The sequence below is a fragment of the Berghia stephanieae genome, chromosome 10, assembly GCF_034508935.2.
Source record: "Berghia stephanieae isolate SIO BIC M18660-M18661 chromosome 10, UCSD_Bste_1.3, whole genome shotgun sequence".
NCBI lineage: Eukaryota > Metazoa > Mollusca > Gastropoda > Nudibranchia > Aeolidiidae > Berghia > Berghia stephanieae.
This window is the reverse complement of record NC_088369.1, coordinates 34,625,558-34,640,188: the sequence shown is the minus strand read 5'-3', so window position 1 is coordinate 34,640,188 and position 14,631 is coordinate 34,625,558. Positions and strand designations below refer to the sequence as shown.

The 14,631-nt window shown below is 33.1% G+C and overlaps 2 protein-coding genes across 2 annotated transcripts in view; one reads left to right on the top strand and one right to left on the bottom strand.

Annotated features, from left to right (window-relative positions):
• The first annotated feature begins 684 nt into the window (after positions 1 to 684).
• On the top strand, positions 685 to 4,994 carry LOC144981027 (stress-associated endoplasmic reticulum protein 2-like). The gene is made up of 3 exons (XM_078929101.1): positions 685 to 871; positions 1,821 to 1,893; positions 3,861 to 4,994. Exons 1-3 carry the CDS (start codon positions 788 to 790, stop codon positions 3,896 to 3,898), a joined length of 195 nt encoding a protein of 64 aa, XP_078785227.1. The 5' UTR covers positions 685 to 787; the 3' UTR covers positions 3,899 to 4,994.
• Positions 4,995 to 11,933: 6,939 nt separating this feature from the next.
• Positions 11,934 to 14,631, bottom strand: part of LOC144981026 (propionyl-CoA carboxylase alpha chain, mitochondrial-like) — a 40,269-nt gene continuing 37,571 nt past the window's right edge. Inside the window, exon 22 of the mRNA XM_078929100.1 lies at positions 11,934 to 13,457. Coding sequence (XP_078785226.1) covers positions 13,389 to 13,457 — 69 coding nt within the window. The 3' untranslated portion in view covers positions 11,934 to 13,388. The remainder of the gene's footprint in view (positions 13,458 to 14,631) is intronic.

Sequence of the window (14,631 nt, the reverse complement as noted above, 5' to 3'; positions counted from 1 at the left end):
AGAAGAAGATAATGATGATGATATGATGTGATGATAAATATGATTGTCGCAAACAGAATTGATTTTTTTTTCTCATGAATATCATGCCCTGTGTCACGGTCATCAAACAATTCAACTCATTTCCCCCTCCATAACCACTTCTACCATTCATGTTGATAGTGACGGTCGTCAAATTTTTTACAGCTGACGACTTCACAAGTAAATCTTCTTTTTTTTCTGTGTATGTCAAAATCGACGTGATGTATTAAAACAAAACAGGTTAATCGTTATCTGATTACCAGATATCTTTATCCCCCAAACATTTTAGATTATCTGTTAATTATTATTATCTATTATACGTAGGCCTATATAGGATAATATAAAAAAGTCTACAATATAACAATAAATATATCGAATTTCTAAGACGTAATAGTATGCAGTTTGTAAACACGACACGTTTTACGTTAACTTTGAACTCTGACCTCTCAAGAGGACGATGGAATACAAAATAGTTCGTTAGTTTACTCATATGTTTTTATGGTTTAAATGACATTTTTATTTCAAAAAAATAATTAACCTTAATCAAACTATGATATAATAATTCTTTACCTATTCAAAGAATAAAATTTCACAGTATTATTGTATTCAATAAAGCGCATGAACACATTCATCAAAAGTGTCCTTTTTCCATCACACTTCCGAAACAATCCTTTTCTTTTCCTGTCTCGGAGTGTCGAAACAACTGAGCTAAACAGCAGACTAACTTTTCTTTGTATCCCTGGAATTAACGTAAAGAATAATATAGAAAATGGCAGGCAAACAGAGAATGAAGGTTGCTAACGAAAAACACAACACAAAAATAACAACAAGAGGAAACGTTCCCAAAACTTTGGTAAGTTTGTCAGTTCAGTTTTATACCATATTGTTCTTACACAGTAATTCAGTGACGTGTCGTTGTGGGCTGATCCCAGTTGACTCGGGACTTGGAGCACAACAAAAGCTAAATATATCTGATCTTACTTAACTTACTTCTTTGGAATTGAATTGCACTTGTTGAAATTGACAAATTATTCACATTATGGTCCCTTTTAAAAAGCAGATTTTAAATTTGTTTGGTCTTCTCCAATTTCCCTTTTCAAGGAGGAGAGGCGTATTGCCAGTGCCAGCCCAAAGAAGGTCCCTTCAAAAAAATACGAACCAATTTTCAAGATTTTCACGTCTGCGTCAGATTATAATTTATGTTTGAAAAAGGACATTTTATTGTTAAAAATCCCATTCAGAATTTTGTTCGTTTTGTGTATTTAAACTATGTTTAACATTGAAATTTTCTAGATAAAAGTTTATACGAAATCTTTAACTTTATCATTACCATTCATATAGAGAAGAATGGACAGGTTTTTTATTGTCCCAGAATCAGGGCAACCAATTTTCTCAGCTGATTTGTCTGCTTCAGATTATTTTTACTCATGTGTTTCGCAATGACCTTTGTCTAGTGAAAGTGAATGTAGAAATTTTTTCAAATGATTTTATTTCCTCCAGAAAAGGATTTTGAAGAAGAAAGACGCAAAAGTGTCAGTGTCAGTGATTATGTCAAGTTCTTGGGTTTACTGAGGGTGGATTATTGATTATTACATAGTTAAAGGGGAAAGAACAAAAAGCAGATGTTTGTTACCTTATTACTGCTACAGATTGTTTATACTATTTGCGATGTAGCAAGAAAAAAAATCTAGATCAATAAATACCCCCCCCCCCCCCCAAAAAAAAAAAACAAAAAACAAAAAACAAAAAAAAACAAGCAAACAAAACAGAACAATCCAATTTTCTTTTTTTTTTCTTTTCAGAGAAACACAGAAAACAAATACCCAGTGGGCCCTGCATTGATGGCATTGTTCTTGTTTGTCGTTTGTGGATCAGGTAAGAATTTAGAAGAGGAATCAATTTAAAATCAGTAAAATGGTTGCTACCTTGTGCCTTGTGTTTGAAACTATCCGACCAAATGTTATGAAATCTTCCTCTACTTTTCATTAACAATTTGTTGACACAACTATTTTTAAAGAGAAACAAAATGATTTGAAAGATATCAGCTGGGCAAGTACTGATGAATTTTAAATGTCCCCATATTATATGTTCAGCCGGCCAATCAGGAATGTGTGTGTGTATGTAGGCTCCAATCACGTTGCAATACTTTCCTCTCTCTCCTTCTCTTGTCCTTAAAACATCTCACTTTCCATGATGTTATTCATTTGTGGAAATTTGATTTGCGAGCTTGAATAATGAACTTGTTCACAGATTTAGTCACTAAAATAAATAATAATGGTGTTTTCATAGTGGCATCAGTCAGTAGGTATTTGAGACGATATGTGACCCACCCTTAAGCCCACTCGGACAAACATAGCTGGTTATTTAATAAATAGTAGAATGAATGAACTTGACCTCTATCTGCTCATTGTTATTGTTCAGTTAGGCGATAAGTTCTGACTGTTTTTTTGCAACCAGACTATAAATGTTTAAGGTTATGTCCACAAAGCTGTTATGTTAGTGTGATTGATCAGGGGGGTAGGACAATATTTTACCTAAACACATAACAAACAAGTGTTATAAGTGTTAAGTTTGCTTAGTTTAGCAATCACTACATTGTTTACTGAATAATGACTCGGGACTGTCCACAATCAGATCAAGGAGCATAGTTACATCCCTTCCACTAAGAGAGCAATCTTTTTGTCCCCCATACAGTCTTATTACTACTTATTCTGAAATGAGGCGCTGCTTTTAAATTAGAATAGAGTCAATAGTTGTGAAATCTCTTCCAGTTAAGACTTTTTTTTCACCAATGGCATTAATTCTGAAATGAGGCACTGCTTTTAAATTAGAATAGAGTCAATAGTTGTGAAATCTCTTCCAGTTAAGACTTTTTTTTCACCAATGGCATTAATCAACCACTTGTCTCATAATCATAAAATACTTCAATATTGAGCTCAAAAGTGTGTTATAGTAGAAAATCACTTAAATTGGGTCATGTGATGACATTTCTCTGCAGATTGCATCATGGTATGAGAATTTTCATGTCTTTGTGAATAATAAAATTGTTGAAAAGGAGAGATCTTCATGTCCTTGATGTGATGGACTGAATCTTTAATACCCTCAGCCCATAAAATTGTAGTAGTATTTCAGAGCCATAAGGCCCATGAATTGCGTTTTCTTGCCATCCTTTGTTATCACAAAGCACTTTTGAATGGTCTAGCAGACAGACTTGGTCACCCAATCACTGCCGCTTATTCGAGGAGATAATTTTAAAAAATCTAATGCTTTTGGGATTAATGTCTTACCCTTTGCTATGAAGTAAGCACTCTCATTGTTACCAGGACCCCTATAAATTGTGTTTGCACAATTCGAATTCGAAGGTTGTTTTCTCTTTGCTCTGTTGATATGGAAATTCAGTAATTACAGATATCTTAAAAAGTAGTCATATGTTGACCAATATACCTAATTTCCATCTCATTTTTAGTCATTACCCTTAAACCAAAACATTGATTAAAAAGTCGGGAAAGGTAAACTTTGTCCCAACTCTTAACTCACTCAACCCTAACACCGACTATATCCGTAGTTTACCTGGGTTACTTTACCCCATGCCTATTGATTACATTTTTCTGAAACAAATTATAGGCATAGTATCAAAGCTAATATTTTTAGTTTTTACATGTTAGTGGTAATTGAATAAAACAATCTATGTACATGCTCATTTTTAATACATTTTTTCCAATTTTGAAAAGTAGCAAAAATCTCTAGGATTGAGTGAGTTAAACTAAAATATCATCTTTACTGCCACAATGGCAATGATGTATTACACTTTATTTGATTTTGATGATTTTCTTCCTCTCCAGCTGTCATCCAGATCATCCAAAGCATCAGAATGGCATAATGAGATTCTTGATGACGACGACGGACATATGATATATACCTCTGGAAATGCTAAAAATGACGACTTTGACAACTTTTATCTGGTCCAATCCCAAAAGAACTGCTACACAAAAGTTTTATTGACTATTGTATGGCTGACCTGAATGTGTATGAGTGCTTGATGATTAGAATGTTAATTGGTTGATTGAAGTGTAAGCAAGTGATGCATGTGAAATGAGTGTTGTCAGAGGTGTGTAGTGATTTACTTGATATAAGACAATTGCATGCGCCAACACACTGGGTGTTGTGATCTTCACAAAACTTTTATTGTTATGTTATGAAATTATACAAGATGACTTAATATAATGTTATATCAATATTGCTGATGTTAATTTAATTGTAAATTTTTTTGCGTCATTCCTTGGTCATTCAATCGTCAAGGTTAAAGTCACCAGTTGAGTTTGATTCTTTAAAGGAGTTTTAGAGAGAAGTAAAATTCTAATATAGAATACGTCTTTTGATTCTGTAAGGGTACTCCTTGCATGTTACAAGATGTTTTCAGTCAGATTTTGAAAAAAAAAAACCCCCACAAAACAAAGATTTTGAAGTAACCTTTCATAATGTCTCAGTTTGTTGAGTTTTCATTTACAAGGAAAAAGAGTGAACAATTCCTGGGTAGAGTATTTAATTTTTGTTTATGAATTATTTCATCTACTTAGTTCGAAAATAAAAACAATTATAAAAAATATAGGGAAGACGCAGTTATAAAGGTGATGGTCATTTCATTTTAAAATGAAATTTTTAGGGATAGTTGTTATCCAACATCTATTTTAATCTCTTGTTTAGTGGATTTGAATATCGCTAAACTGAAAATTGGAATGGGGAGTTATTGTTGAGAGAAAGACGATCTATTATGAATTGATAAGTTAAATGATATTATATGCCAATATCAATGCTTTAACTTGGATGGTCTGTTGTATCCCTGTATACAGACAATGATTTATGGTTCAGGTAACACACATCTCTTTTCGGGTGTTGGGTTGAGTACTTTTTGAGGCACAGAGTTTCTGGTTAATTTCCATGTAAGATGCAATAAATTATGATTTAAATATATTGAACTCAAGAGTTTTTTTGTGATTTTAGTCAGTGGTTGTTATATTTTGGCTTTATTACCAACCAGACCTGTCATGAATACAAATAGAATCAGTACCGTATGAGAAAGATTTTGGAGGATAAATTTGACATTCAGATTTTTTCAGAAAAAGTTAAGATGAGCAAATTAAAGCATTAAATATATACAGCTTGCTTATTATTCCATAATAAAGTTTAATGTCAGTCATTACATACACCCTTTTGAAAACATTTGACAAAATTGCGTCTTGGAATTTTTTTTTTTTCTTATTTGAATTTATTTCTCACAAAACATTTTTTTTTAAAATGCAGATTTTATGCATCTATGTTAAAAAGTGAATTTTAACAGCTTAAAATTTAAAAAAATAATAAAACAAGTTTGTTGCTTGTGACAGGTGTGCACTGGTAAAATCTCACTGTCTTATAATTCCCTGTCTTTTATCTTTTTACTTGTCATTTTTATCTCCCATAGTGGGTTGGCTGGGTGGTTCCTGACCTCCCATAGAGGGCAGGGAGGTTCTTTCTGTATCTTCTACCCTCCTTTATCTGTTTTCCAACATGCTTTCTATCTTTGTTTTGGAATGAGATTACTTGTTTTTGTCCTAGCTCTGGCCAGATGCCCTGGCTGGGAGGGAAACAGTCAAATGTATAGTTAAGAGTTTTGGGAAATTTTTTTTGGTCTTGTAAATCATTTATCTGGTTATACACCGTATTATTTTTTATATTACATATATATATGATTTGTAAACATTTGAGTGTGTTCCTTTAGTGGGGATCTGTGCATGTCTAGAATGAGACTTTTACGCGATCCCAAACTAAGTACACTGATAGTGATAGTGTGCTCTTGGAATCTACATCTGTTCCCTATTTGGATCCTTCCCCTTTGTCTTACTTTTTCTTGTGTATTTTCAATTGTAAATCTATCACTTTTTTGACTATCCCATTTTTACTGGTGCTGAAATGACCGAAAATGTGTCGCCGGGAGGGAGGTACTCGTGTCTTCTATCCCCATGTATCTGTTTTCCAATTGCTTTCTGTCTTTGTCTTGGAATGAGATGTTTTGTCCTGACCCTGGCCGTAGTCCTTGGCTGAGAGAGGGAAAAGTCAAATGTACAGTTAGTTTTGGGAGATATTTTTTTCCTTGTAAATCATCTCTCTGTTATGAACTGTATTATATTCTGTTTCGTATTATATGATTTGTAAACATTTGAATGTATTTCTCTTAGTGGGGATTGTGATTATAGAACTTTTAATCCCATTTTTGACCTCCCATAGTGGGCAGGCAGGGAGTTAATTACTGTGTCTTCTATCCCCCTATATCTGTTTTCCAACTTGCTTTCTGTCTTTGTCTTGGAACGAGATTACTTAGTTCCTGGCCCCGGCCGGTTGGCCTTTCTGAGAGGGAAACAGTCAAATGCATAGGTATTGTTTTGGGAGATGTTATTTTTTTCCTTGTAAATCATCTCTCTGTTATGTATTATTATATTATTTTCAAGGTATAATGTAAGCATTTGAGTGTATTCTTCTTTGTTGGATTTTGTGCTTGTGTCCGGATGAGACATAGGTGATCTCAAACTAAGTACGTGGGTAGTATGCTCTTGGAATCTACATCTGATCCCTATTTTTTCCCAGTTCCCCTATGTCTTACTTTTTCTTGGGTTCTTTAATTGTAATTCTAGAACTTTTTACTATCCCAATTTTTTCCTTTTTACTGGCGCTGATATAACCTAAATGTGTTGCAAGCGCCTTAAATACAAAAACAAACAACCTTTGGTAACTGTTCCAACTTGCTCTTGGCTTTGTCTTAAACTTAAAATGAGATTACCTGGAAGCAGTCCTTGGCTGGGAGTGAAACGGTTATAGTCATAGGTTTTTTTTCTTTCTTGTAAATGATCGTTTGGTAAGCATTTTAGTGTATTCCTTTTAGTAGGGAACTGTCCTTCTGTTTGGATGAGACTTTTAGGTGATCTCAAACCAGGTACAAGATTATGTTTTCTCGGAATCTACATCTGGTATGCATTTGAACCATTCTCCACTTTTTTTTTTTCGTAAAAAAGTAAGACAAAGGGGAATAGTACAAATAGGGGATAGGAGGTGTAGATTCCAAGAGCATACCATCAATGTACATAGTTTGAGATCACCTAAATGTCTCATCTAGATAAGATTACAGGATCCCACTAAGCGGAATACACTCAAATGCTTAATTATAATCATAACAAGAGAGAAGATTTACAAGAAAAAGAATATAATCTCCCAAAACAATAACTATACATTTGGCTGTTTCGCTCCCAGACAAGGACTGGCCAGCCCCAGGACAAAACCAAGTATGTAATCTCATTCTAAGACAAAGACAGAAGGCAAATTGGAAAACAGCTATAGGGGGGTAGAAGACACAGTAAGTGCCTTACTTCCTGCCCACTATGGGAGGTCAGGCACGCCACCCAATGGGACACTTGTCATTATGTAGAGGTGGAAAAAAGATACTGCATGGTTGTTGTAGAGTAAATGGCCAAATTGACAGTACAGGGAAGTTGTGCGGCTATGTGGTCTAGTGGTATGACATTCACTTTAGGATGGGAAGGTCCTGGGTTTGAGCCTCACGCTTGGCGCATAGTTGAGTCCTTGGAAAAGTCTCTTTACTGACATTCTCTCACCGTACTCGGGTGTAAAATGAGTACCTGGCCGTTAACAGCGGTGTCTTTGTCCGAAAAATTGTAATATCGCCTAACAGGCAGCATGTCCCGTCCTACATGTTAAATGTTGCTGTTGACCAGGGACCTCCTGTAAAGCGCTTTGAGCACATTTAGTGGATATTGCGCTATATAAAGCTCAATTTTTTTTTTTTTGAAGAACCATTCAGAAAGTACATGGTAACCAAATCGGAGAAGTTGATGAAAACAGCAAAATTTGTAGATTACAAAACTTGGAACAATCATGAATATAAAGATTATTTTTTTTTTATTAACTGTAAGAGTATATTATAAATCTCATGCTTCCATTGTAAACACAAAAAAAAAAATGCATTTTGTCAGCGACTTATAGGATTTTACCATTTATAAGTACATCAATGGAATGACAAAATTATGTATCATTAAATTATCAAAAATAAAACCAAAACAACAAAACCACATCAAGATACTTACACACTACACACGAAAGTGATTTATTTTTTAAACTATACCCCCTCCTACTGTCTGTCTCTATAGATTCCAGCACAGTTATTATTACACTCCGATCCAAAGTTAACTTTAACTGGACTTGATGAATTATAGACTCAGAAAATTTATAGTTTCCGCGCAAAGAGATGAATAATTTTAAACATGATTTATCATGTTCATGTTACAAAATCCTTTTCATTGCAATGGTTCAAAATATTCAAAACAAGGAAAATCGTCCATTTAGAATGAAATCTTTTACATATTTAATGGAATATTCACTAAATGTGCGTTCAAAATGCTTTACAGTGTTGAATTTAGAAAGTGATAAGCACGAATCCCTATGGTCAAAGGAATGGTGAAAACTTCAACAGGGTTAGACTGCTAACATAACATGCTTAACAGGTACTCTTCAAAAATATACTTGACTGATATTATTACATATTGACACCAAGCATTTTTTTTTTTTGGTTTTCTCTTCCCTCCTTTTGTAGCTAACACTCTCCTGCAAAGCCTAGATGTTTCGGGCACATTTATTTTTTTTTTCTTTTGCTGAAAATGAAAAAAAAATTATTTAGGACTTTTAACAAGACGTGACTTCATTTCACTGATCAGCTTATTGCCCAGAAGCAGGATGCTTCCTGCTCTTAATGTAAGTATTTGAAATACAGGGGTTATTCTTAATGGCTATCGAAAACCACGAGAAAAACAAATACCCCCCAGAAAAAAGCAACACTATATGTAAATCTTTACAGAACTACTTTTATCTTGACCACATGTGATTCAACAAACAAGTTCCCAGTTTTTTAAAACCAGATAATAATAATAATAATAATACTGTAATAATCTGCCCAGTCTTTATTTAACAAATCTACATTGACAATGGATAAGAAACGATTTTTGATAAGGGCAATTACAATTTTTTACACAGTTCGTTTCTTCTCTATTTCTACTATCTATGTAATCAGGTGAAGACTTTATAGGACTATCTTAATCAATTTTGCATGATTTTATATTCACTTTTTTCACATTAAAATTCATATATTAAATAACTGATTATTAATATATTATGGTTCACTTCAAAGTTACAAATGTATTGAATAGAGATTAGGTGACATAATAACAATAATAGAAGATATGACAGCTCCCTCTAACATTTATATGACACTTGCACACATCATAAAAATAATATTTTGGCACATAGCCAAGTTGCCACCAACAATCTAGATACGTAATCATATCAGTATCAGTCATAACCTTTGGCAAAATCTACAACAATACTACAGTTACAACAGTTGTTTTCATTTAAAGACATACAAAATATTCCTAGCTTGTGAAGAGATGGATTTGGAAGCCATTTATTCTTTTGATAATGTTGCAATACTCGTTGTCTCCGTACAGCCATGCAACTCATACAATGGTAGAGAATTTTACCAAAATAAAATTAAAATAAAAATAAAGTTGGTTACAATAATAATTATAAAATAATGAAAAAAATCAGTCCTTCCACGATAATATATTTTGGTCATGCCTAGAATTTTAAAAACAAAAATTAGAGGTGCCTAAAAGAGCCAATAAGATGGAAAGAAAGATAAAGTGAGTAAATGTGACTCATATATAAGGAAACAACACAAAACAAACGACGTTTCAGCCTTCTTCAAGTAAACACGAAATATGTTATTTGTATTAGATTGTCATAATAGTAATAGTTTAAAACATTATAGGTAAAAATATGTGTGTGTGCAAGGGAAGAGAGAGAGAAGATCTCAAAACTATATAAATCAAGCATAGAGACGCGAGGGTGGGGGAGGTGTTATTGAAGAATAGTAGACGGCGATAACAATAATAGCCCCCTCCCCCTCCTATCTTATGCTTGATTTATATAGTTTTGATCTCTCCATCAATCTTTCTCTTTCTCTCTCTTCCCTTTCACGCAAACACACACACATTTTTACCTACAATGTTTTTAACTATTATGACAATCTAATACAAATAACATATTTCGTGTTTACTTGAAGAAGGCCAAAGACGTGTTCCCTTATATGAGTCACATTTACTCACTTTCTCTCCATCTAGAATTTTAATATAATCTATTAAACAAAACAGCTGATACCTACAGCATCCCCCATATTTTCCAAAGGGGACTAACCTTTCTCAAGGGAAAAAAACAAAACAAGAGCGCCTGAAATGGGGATGCTAACGCACTCACTCCCCCCCCCCCCTATCTCACCAATCCAAGTTATGGTGTACAGCCATCCTGTTCCCATGATAATTTTTGTGTAAAAAAAAAAAAAGAATTTGGATAGTCCCTTTTTCTTGGTCATCCACATAATGTGGAATACCTACAATATTTATATCGTAAAGCAACATTAAAATCTTTACAAATCCATTTAAAAAAAAACCCAACAAAATAACAACCCAAAACTAAAAAAAAAAAATCAATAAAATGGCACTAATAACATTATCACATTTACATCGATGTTAACACATGAAACAAATAATTTCAAAAAAAAATCACAGCTTTACTATACATCTTCAATCAGGTATGATTGATCTCTCCTTGATCCTGAATCAAATTGAGACAACATCGTCCATCAAAATGCAAAATGCCTAAGATTAAAACGAGTCAACTTTCACCACTCATCACAAATACTAGCTTACTGTTAAAACTAAAGTTTTATCTGTAACACGGGGGGTGTTCATGCAACATAATAATTTACAACTCGCTATAACATATCTCTGAATAGGTGTATAGAAAAATAAAACAGTGCAGATAAAGCAGAAAAAAATACAAGCAAAAATAATCCCCAAAAATATGCTTCGTCTCTACTGGGGATGGTAGCTCAGACCTGCCAGACGTGTTAACACTACATCACAAATATTCCTCATAGTTGGGTCGATTGAATGCTAAGATTCTTCACAGAAGTGGGTAAAAAATCTCAAGCATGAATTGCCTAAATATTAAACTCTTCAAGCGTCGAACAACAAAATTTATATATATATATATATATATATATATATATATATATATATATATATATATATATATATATATATATATATATATATATATATATATATATATATAAATGAAAACAATTGAATGATATAGTTCGGAAAATTGGAATCAAACCTCAAACATAAGTAAAAAAAAAAAAACCCCAACAAAATCAAAAAGCAGTCTCTTCTAGATAACAGGATATTTACAACATATTTATAAGCTATAATATTTGCAGATATCATAGGAAATAGTATATGTATCTGAGGTGGATTTGAGGATATTTGTCAGGATTGTTTTAAGTCTTTTTAAGTTTTTATATCTTAAACTGGTATTAAATGGAGCGGACAGATGTGATATTAATTTCACTATCAAAATTCATCAGGTTACATGGGAAAAAAAAAAGGAAGGTTCAATACTGAATGATGAAAACAGTTCATGAACACTACCAATGTGAATAAGCCCTCATACTTTAATAATAATAATAGATCTTTATTGTCCATAGATATGGCAATTTGTTATTTAGTTACACTTGTTATAACGTTTTATGACAACTATACCATTGAACAGATATTTTACTCCTACTTTATTCTCTCTATTACACACACACACACACTCTCTCTTCCTTTATACACAACATAAACATATTCATTTCGTGTTAACATGATATTTATTGGAACAGTAACATGAATCCTGTTACGCACTATGCACAGCTACCATTTACTCCCTCTTATAACAAGCCGATAAGTACCAAGCAATAAGTCAATAGTTTCTGGGTGGATAAATTAATTAATGATGAAACCACTAAGTCATTTGCCTAATTTGCATAAGCAAAATAGAGACACTATCACAAGAACAATACAAAAATATAGCCATCACTTTGTTTGCTGCTGCGTGTTTGTCAAGGAGTCAGAGCTCATTTATGAATTAAACAGTCACCAGCCATACTTTGAAGACCAGAAAACGTGTCTTTCACATATCGATTGATTTATATGACCTCAAGAGGTCCCAGGTTTGAGAATTGTTTTTTCGAAGATGAGGGTCATTTAAATCGATCGATATTTGAAGGATGAGTTTTCTGGCCAAATATTTGAATACGCGTCATACCAGAGTGGAGCAATCAACTGGCTAATTTTAGTTGTGGACAATGCAATTTAAAAATCCCTTTTGTACTGTTTTATCAGTATAAACCCTCTCAAAAATAACTTAACATACGTTCATTCCACTTGGATGAGGTGTCAATGAGTTCAAGGAGGCAGTTATAAGAAATGACATGAGGTGAAAATAGCTTTCTAACCTGCAATTTATTCTAAATGAAATGGAAGAAAAAAATGGCCTGCCAAGTGCCAGAGAAAACTGAGCTAATTTCCAATGGTAAGACACTTGGACTTTAAAAAATATACATGATGATATAATATCACTCTTATTGCAAAATTGACTGTTGAAACAGTGACAATCTAATATCAAAATAAATGTAAAAACTGACTTTCTCTATTAATCTCTGTGTGTCACTGTGTATGTGTGTGTGTAAGTTGATTATTTACCTGTTAACAAATCTATAAACAGCTGACAATTAATTCACAGGGCCCTAGATTATGAACAGTCAATAATCTTTTCAGATTTACACCATTTTGTTTTCTAAAATTTTGAAATATTTGCAAACTTACACCATTTTACACCATGAAATATCACCAAACGCCACTCAACCAGCATACAATAGAGAAGCCTCACACCAAGCACACAAAAGAGAAGCCTCACACCAACAAGGCACTAGAGATAATTCTAAAATCTGTGATTATATTTTTGCCACTAGTAAAAAGGGCTTACAATGACAGACCTGCAGTTTTTATTTCAAGAGATTGTATCTACGAATACAAAATTGCAAAATTGTGTGGAGAGTAATATACAGAAAGGCTCACATTGAGTTTTAAAAACGGAATTTACGATATTCATCTTCATTATTATCAATACTTCACATAAAGTGGGAGATCCGTCTTTGTTTTATTTTGGATGGTATTACATCATTCCATTTCCAATACAATGAAAATGAGGAGGCGCAGTCTTTATAACATAAATAAAACTCCAAATGACGACACACAACAAGTCTTTTAAAATTTGATGATTTAAACTAAATCCCTATCAATCTTAGCTCTTTTCCCCTATCATATAATATCATACATTTCTACAAAATATCCTCCTATCACACATTTCATTCCTATACTATATACCTATTCTAATTCTACTATTACATCTCCTTCGTTAATTGTGTCACCGGTCTTGAAATTCACTTTTTTCACCTGAAAAGAAGGTAAAGAACATTTTACAATGAAAAATAATGATTGATAGTCATGATGCTGAGAAATTTGAGCTAAAACTTCATTAACAAATATGGCATCTTTAATGATGAGGTTGATGTTAATAATAATAATAATAATACTAATAATAATAATAATAATACTAATAATAATAATAATAATAATTATGATAACAATAATATTAATAACAACAGTATTAACTCAAAATCAATTTTTAAAATCAAATTATCAAAAATGATTTAAGTCTGACCGACAATTCACTTAATTTCCCAGCTGATTGGCCTAAATCGATGTGAACTTATTTGTAGGTCTGATAAACTAAATTGTTATGGTCTCATTGATGTACTGGAAATAATCTCAAACAAATGGAAAATATTGTCCATTACAACAATGTTAAATAAAGCCTAACTACAATTGCATTAGGTAGACCCGCCAACCCTTCACATTCCAAAAGTGGAATCAGAATGTCAGAAAATAGGAATTTGAGACAAAAAATAGGAATTTCTTAACAATGGATAATTCTGTATCAACATGACCACCACATTTGTCACCTAACACATGAAGACAGTCTTCTGGTCAGCAGTCAAATCTACATCAGACGTGTTAGGTTATGGAATGGGGAAGGAGGGAAGGAGTGCAGTTAATTTTCCTACTTAGCTCCCTTTTGACAATCATTAAAAAAAATAATTACCTTTATACTCCCCCCCCCCCCTTCCCCACTTTTATTTTCTTCTTACCAATTATCATCATTTTTGAAAATCTGAATTTTAGAGACTATGGCGGAAGAGTGGGAAGGAAGAGTGGAAATAGGAATAATGTCTCCGCCAAAAGCAAAAGGGTTGTCAGGTATGCATTAGGTTATCAAACCTGTTAATCTGTCATCTGCATTTTTTGCGGCTGCAAATGGCAATTTGCGGGCGCAAATATCAGGGCGATCCGCAAATTTTGACAAATTTCCCAAAATTGGCAAATCGTGGCAAATTTTGGGAAAATTGGCAAATCGCGTGGCAAATTTTGTGAAAAAAAAGAAGCGAAAACAAAATAACGAAAAAAAAAGTGAGAAATGTTGCAACTTTGCCTGGGACCAATCCAAGGGAAGCTACTCTCTACGGATAATGATCCTTTAAAATCTTTGTAACAACGCTTATCACAGTCA